General features: G+C 38.7%; 1 protein-coding gene across 1 annotated transcript in view; it reads right to left on the bottom strand.

Moving 5' to 3' along the window:
* Window positions 1-1,867: 1,867 nt before the first annotated feature.
* The window catches only part of MYO16 (myosin XVI), a 355,407-nt gene continuing 351,237 nt past the window's right edge, over window positions 1,868-6,037 (bottom strand). Inside the window, exon 36 of the mRNA XM_051772797.1 lies at window positions 1,868-1,939. Coding sequence (XP_051628757.1) covers window positions 1,934-1,939 — 6 coding nt within the window. The 3' untranslated portion in view covers window positions 1,868-1,933. The remainder of the gene's footprint in view (window positions 1,940-6,037) is intronic.

Here is a 6,037-nt window from a genome sequence, read left to right as displayed (position 1 = left end):
AGTACAAGTATTTCTATCTGTGTAGGAGGTGAGAGTCAAATGAGGGGAACAAATTGTCTTTCATCATATTGATAAATAATGGGAGTGTTTTTCAGAAGCGCAGAGACAACTTAGCCTGCCTTACTGAACACATGCAGACTTAAATTTTTGAAGAATAAATTGTTGATTAGTAGTTATCCTGATTTCCACTGCAAAAATTCTCAGTGATTCAACTGAGCTGAAGTGAAATGATGAAGCACACTGGAAAAATGATTGCACAGCTATTTGTTTATGTGTTGACTGTTTAGGAGTTCTAAAAGTAGGTAAACTGCTTTTTTTTTTTTGTCTTTAAAAAGAGCAGGTAAAGCTAAGCATATGGAATGAGCAGATCTATGAGATAAGAATGTTCCTGCCAACTCCCAGAACCAAACTACCCTTCAGGAGTAAATTTCAGCCATGTCTTGCACAATCTACAGCAAAAACACTTATGACTTCCACTGAATCTTTATCTGTGCTGATCCTGCTTGCTCACTTTTTCACTTTTGCACTTCACTACAGGTTAATGTCTGAGATTTTAAACTGAATTATTTTACTTTGTAATCAGGGGGAAAAGAAAAACTTCCAAAACCACAAGCATCTTGCCTACCAAAGTTTTCAGGGCACACTTTGCATAAAGTTCACTACTATGGAGGTCAATGATCAGATTGAAATCAGAAACTTCGAGTGACCCTTTCCAGTTGCAAGTGCTCTTGGTCATAACCTGTGGGTTTTATACCCCTCTATGTGTTTACATGTGTTTAAATTAGGAATTGTGCTGAACTAGGTTCTGCAATTAGAAACAAGGAGCTATGCTTTTATTAGAGGCCATAATGAGTTCTCAGAGCTAGTCACTTGACCCCAACAAGCTGTGGGAAAGATTTTCTGTGGTAGTTCCCACTTGTTTCTGATAATGAAATAGCCTCTTCAAGACCAACTAATCTCAGGCAAGGTGAGAGACATTCTCTTATCTATTAAGTACCCATTTATAATTGAGAAGAGCCTTTATGAAAGCAGCAGCATGTCTTTTGTCTTCTATATATAGGACAACATTCAGTGCTTATACTAAGTGAGAACTTTTGCTACAACTTGTTGGCAGTTTGAAATCCTGTGGGGAAATGAGTTCATGGCTTCATCACCTGCTAGGGAGTTATCACAGCTCAGCAAGTCTCACTGACCTTGAAAGCTGAATGATTACAGAGGTTTACCTTATCATATTTTAAAGGTGATATCATAGAATGACAGAATAGTTTGGGATGGAAGGAACCTTAAAGATCACCTGGTTCCAACTCCTCTGCCATGGCAGGGACATCTTCCACTAGACAAGGGTGTGCCCAAATCCCTATCCAACCTGGTCTCAAATACTTCCATGACTGGGACAACCACAATGTCTCTGGGAAACCTGTTCCAGTGTCTCACCACCCTCATTGTAAAGAATTTCTTCCTGATATCTAATCTAAGTCTATGCTCTTTCAGTTTAAAGCCATTACATGCCTTCATAAAAGTCCTTCTCCAGCTCTCTTGTACAGGCCCCCTTTAAGTACTGCAAAGTGCTATAAAGTCTCTCTTCTCTCTCCAGGATGAACAATCCCAACTCTCTCTTGCTGCTCTCATAGGAGAGGAGCTCCAGCCCTCTGATCATCTTCTTCCTCCAGACTGATTCCAACAATTCATGTCCTTTCTGTGCTGGGGCCCCCAGAGCTCAATGAAGTACTCCAGGTGGAGTATCACAAGGGCAGAGTAGAGGGGGAGGATCACTTCCTTTGACCTGCTGGCCATGCTGCTTTTGATGTAGTTCAGGACATGGTTGGCTTTCCAGATGGCAAGTGGACATGATGGGTCATGTTGAACTTCTTGTCAACCAACATCCCCAAGTCCTTCTCCTCAGGGCTACTCTCAATCTTCATGTGCCTTCATGTCAAGGCTGCAACAAAGCAAAATGGATCTTGTAATAGCAGTATCTGGATAAAGAGATAACTCTTGGCAGTTTCAAGAACTTTTTTCTTAGGTCTTTTCCAACCTAAAGACTTCTATGATTCTATAATTAATGTAAGTTTGTCTGCAACTTATATGTATGAAAAAAGTCTTTTTCATCCTAGAAAAGTAACAATTGTTTCCTCATTTTCAGCCATCATAGTCTTGTGAAACTACTTCCCTGTCCAGTGGTACCTTTGATACGTTTTCTGTTTGCATCTAAACAGAGTTAAATCTTGCTCTATCTCCTCACAGAACTCTCACCCACTTATCATTTCTGTGTATGAAAAGCAGAGGGAGACATGGGGAGTATTATTTCTCCAAATAACAGGGTTTGTAGCTATCATGCATGGATTGTACAGGGAAAGGAAAACATTTCTAATGCATGAAGGCATATAACGGAATATAATCTGCAGACCCTTTGCCAAGTTTTAGTTGAGAATCTTAGTATTCCTATAAGGGTTTTATTTGTAGTCGTACTTACTAAGGAGCACACGTTAAATTTACGGACAGTAAAAGAGACACACGGACACACACACATTCACAAAGTGTATCTCTGTGTGATACCACATTTATGACAATACTTTTTTTCATGCCGAGTGCTGTGTGCCGTAGGTCACCATCTCAACACATTACACACAAACTCCACTAGTCTACTCAGTTCCTAGATTGGTCTTCCAAAACTGATTTTTTTCCCTTCCTCTCTGGAGAGCTTTGAGTCTTGAAGCTCTGTTGTCTCTGAGATTGTGGACATGCTTTTCTTCATCAGGGGTGAAACAAGCATCTCTTATTTTCCCACACTGCAGAAGAACCTCTGGCAGTTTTTATATCATCACTTTGAATTTTGCCCCAGCATCAGGCATCCACTCAAATAACAAATATTTGGAAAAGAAGTGGGTCTCAGATGCCTCTTAAGAAGAGATCCTATGCGGAATCTCTCCTCCCTGCCAGTTTGCCAGTGATAACTTCCTAAGAACTCATTTTCAATCACCTCTTTATCTACTTTATTGTGAACCAAGGTACTGTCTACCACAGCACCCTATAACCAAACTGATGAGATATGATTGAGGTAATACTGGGGAAAATACTATCTTTATTAATTAGCTGAACAATCAATACATTTGTGGATAATAGACAACAAATTCTGTGTATGCAGTGGGATGAAGAGGAGTCAATGCTTCAGTAAACCTCTGGAGGACAGGGCTGATGTTCAGTGGGTACTAGCAACCTGAAGGAATGGGCTGGCAGAAGATTAATGTTGTTCAAATACAAATTTAAGTTTTGCATTAGCAGTGGAAAATCCCTATGCAACAGAACAGGTTGGGTGCTGATTGGATAGGAAACAGCTTTGTCCATCAGGGCAAAAAGTTTCAACAGCATGCCTTTGTGGCAAAGGAAGCCAGCCTTACCACCCTGTACAACTTCACAAAAAAGTTGTAGTAAGCTGGGAGTCAGTCTCTTGTCACAAGTAGCAAGTGATAGGATAGGATAGTAACAAGTGATAGATAAGGCCTCAAATTGTGCCAGGGAGGCTTAAATTAGCAGTAGCATCTTTAGAGGTATTTAAAAGACTTGTAGATGAGACGCTTAGGGACATGGTTTAGTGGTAGACTTGGCAGTGTTGGGTTTATGGTTGGACTCAATGAACTTAGAGATCTTTCCAAACCTAAAAAATTTTGATTCTACAATTCTCCTTTTCTCCCTTAAGTACAGTGTTTCTTTCACCATGAGAAATATGGAGTCAGATGGAGTCCAGAATGGACAATATAGAAACCCAAGTGTCAGCGACAAGGCACCTGAAAGGCAGGTCTTGTGTAATTTCCTTATGAGATCCAAATCCTCACCAGGATCTGGTGTTTTATTCCTATACAGGGATTACATAAAACAGTATATATAAATTTGCCATGATTAATTCCTTTTCTTCTTTTTTTTTTTTTTGGTGTGTGTTTCTAGGCAGAGCATAATATGGATGTTTGGCAGGAATCTTGTACATGCACAAAAATAAGTAAACCACCTGTGGGTCTAAAAAATCAGCTGGGGTCAAATGCTGAATTTAACTGAAGATCTTTGTAAAATCATGGACTTAAACTAGACCCATATTCCCCAGGTACAAATCAGCAATGCTGCAGAACAAATAAGCCTGGTGAAGAGTGTTTTAGCTGGTCTAGAAAAGCAAGCACATCTATATGAGATATTTGATATGAAACATCCATCATTGTGCCTTTGATCAACTAAACAGAATGTCTTTCCCACCTCAGAGAAGCTGAGGTCTGGATGTTTGTCTCCCCCAGGAGACAAATGATGCTTACTTTTCAAGCTGTATGATGTCTGACTTTGGTAACTACTCATACCTGATGAGAACTCGGGGATTGTAGGACAGCAAATCAAGGTAGAAGGAAGTCTTTAAACTTTGAGAGCTATTTTTGGAACGCTGTCTTGATCTTTGATGATATGGCATCTCTCATGTTACTTACAGTACTTCTAAGGCTTGGGGAGCCCTGATCTCAGCATGGACCCAGAATATATGTTTCAAATGCACTTATTTTCAATATTGTCCTGTTTTAGCTTTTGCCTTTTCTAAATGCTAAGTTCATATCACAGACATGGGAGCCATATTAATAAAAGCTAGACTTGTGGTACTAAAATATAATAAATTAAGATTACTAGAGAAGTAATTTCTACTCAAGGTATTTTTAACTGCATGGACTGACTGGGACTAGATTCATAAAACAAGGATATAGACAAAATTTATATGCAGGATGCTGGTCAGAACTTTGAGGAAGGTCATGATATCTGGAGATTTCCAAAGCACTTATCCAAACTTATCCGTCCACCAACAAATGTTTTCCTATCTTAGTCCTGTCACATTAGACAACCTCTCGCCTTTCTATCTGATTTATTAGGCTCAGACCTAATAAATAGACAGACCCAGACTCTGTTTGGGAGGTTCTGCGCTAAAACCAACTAAAGATAGTTTTAATTCAAACAGTCCACATGCAGTTGCCTTCCCAAAAGGGTGCAAAATCAGGTCCCCTAGTTTTTGAAATAATTTGTGACCACCAAGTTATACTACGTTGTGAGACAGAGGAGCTATACCTCCATAGGGTTCATTTAATAGCTGTGGCTATTTCCTTGCCACAACTTTCTAGCCTAGTGGTTTGAACAGTGAGAAACTTGCATTCCAATTTCCATTTTTGGAAACATGTAAGTAATTTATATTAAGTGTCAATTAGAAACAGTCTGCAGCACATTTCTCCCCTTTCTGTGGGAGTATATGGTAGATTCAGCACTTCTCTTTCTGTACTCTAATGACTATCAGGAGACAGGTAACTACATATCCAGGCAGACTGATAAGGGGCTAGACCCCAAATAAAAAATAGTATGGGCACAAGCATTAGCTAATAACTGTCACATGAACATTGCTATGATAGCAATATACCTGTGCTTATAAAATCTTCCCTGTCAATAGTTCTAAAGACTTCAGCAGTTCTTCTGCATCTCAAAACAAGTACTTATTAGTATGATCTTTTCAGAGAAGAGTGGATTTATGAAAAAGTATGCTTGTGAAGAGTTGAAATTAGGTGTAAATTCAGACTGCATCCAACAAAGAATTTCAGTTAGAAAAGATGAAAAATGTTGAAATATTTCAATATTCTATTTCAGTATTTTAAAGGAAAATGTTTTGTCCCAAAAAATAAACATAAAAGTTATGATGTAATTTTTTATAATCTTTTTTTCTTTTTTTTTATCATAAAATTCTGTTTGAAAATTAACCTAAATTGGCAGGAAAGGAAACAAGAAAGTGCTAAGCAGGGACTTTTTTCCCATAAATGAGAACCAAAACAACCTACCTCAGGTGGAAATAAATACTTCTAGCTAATTCAAGATGAGGTTGTTTACTGTAATAAATCAAAAATCCTCAAAAAGTCAAATTGTGACTTGACCAAACTTTTGCCTATGACACTTCACAGCCAAATTCATAATTTGGCCAGACCCAGCATACATTCATGTGGTTGGTGAAAAGGCCAAACCACAGGTGGGAGGACAG

Source organism: Manacus candei, unplaced genomic scaffold, assembly GCF_025592945.1.
Source record: "Manacus candei isolate 608988 ecotype Guabito, Panama unplaced genomic scaffold, ASM2559294v1 h1tg000159l, whole genome shotgun sequence".
In the NCBI taxonomy this organism is placed as follows: domain Eukaryota; kingdom Metazoa; phylum Chordata; class Aves; order Passeriformes; family Pipridae; genus Manacus; species Manacus candei.
Note: the sequence above shows the minus strand (reverse complement) of the source record. Positions and strands in the feature narration are given on the sequence as shown.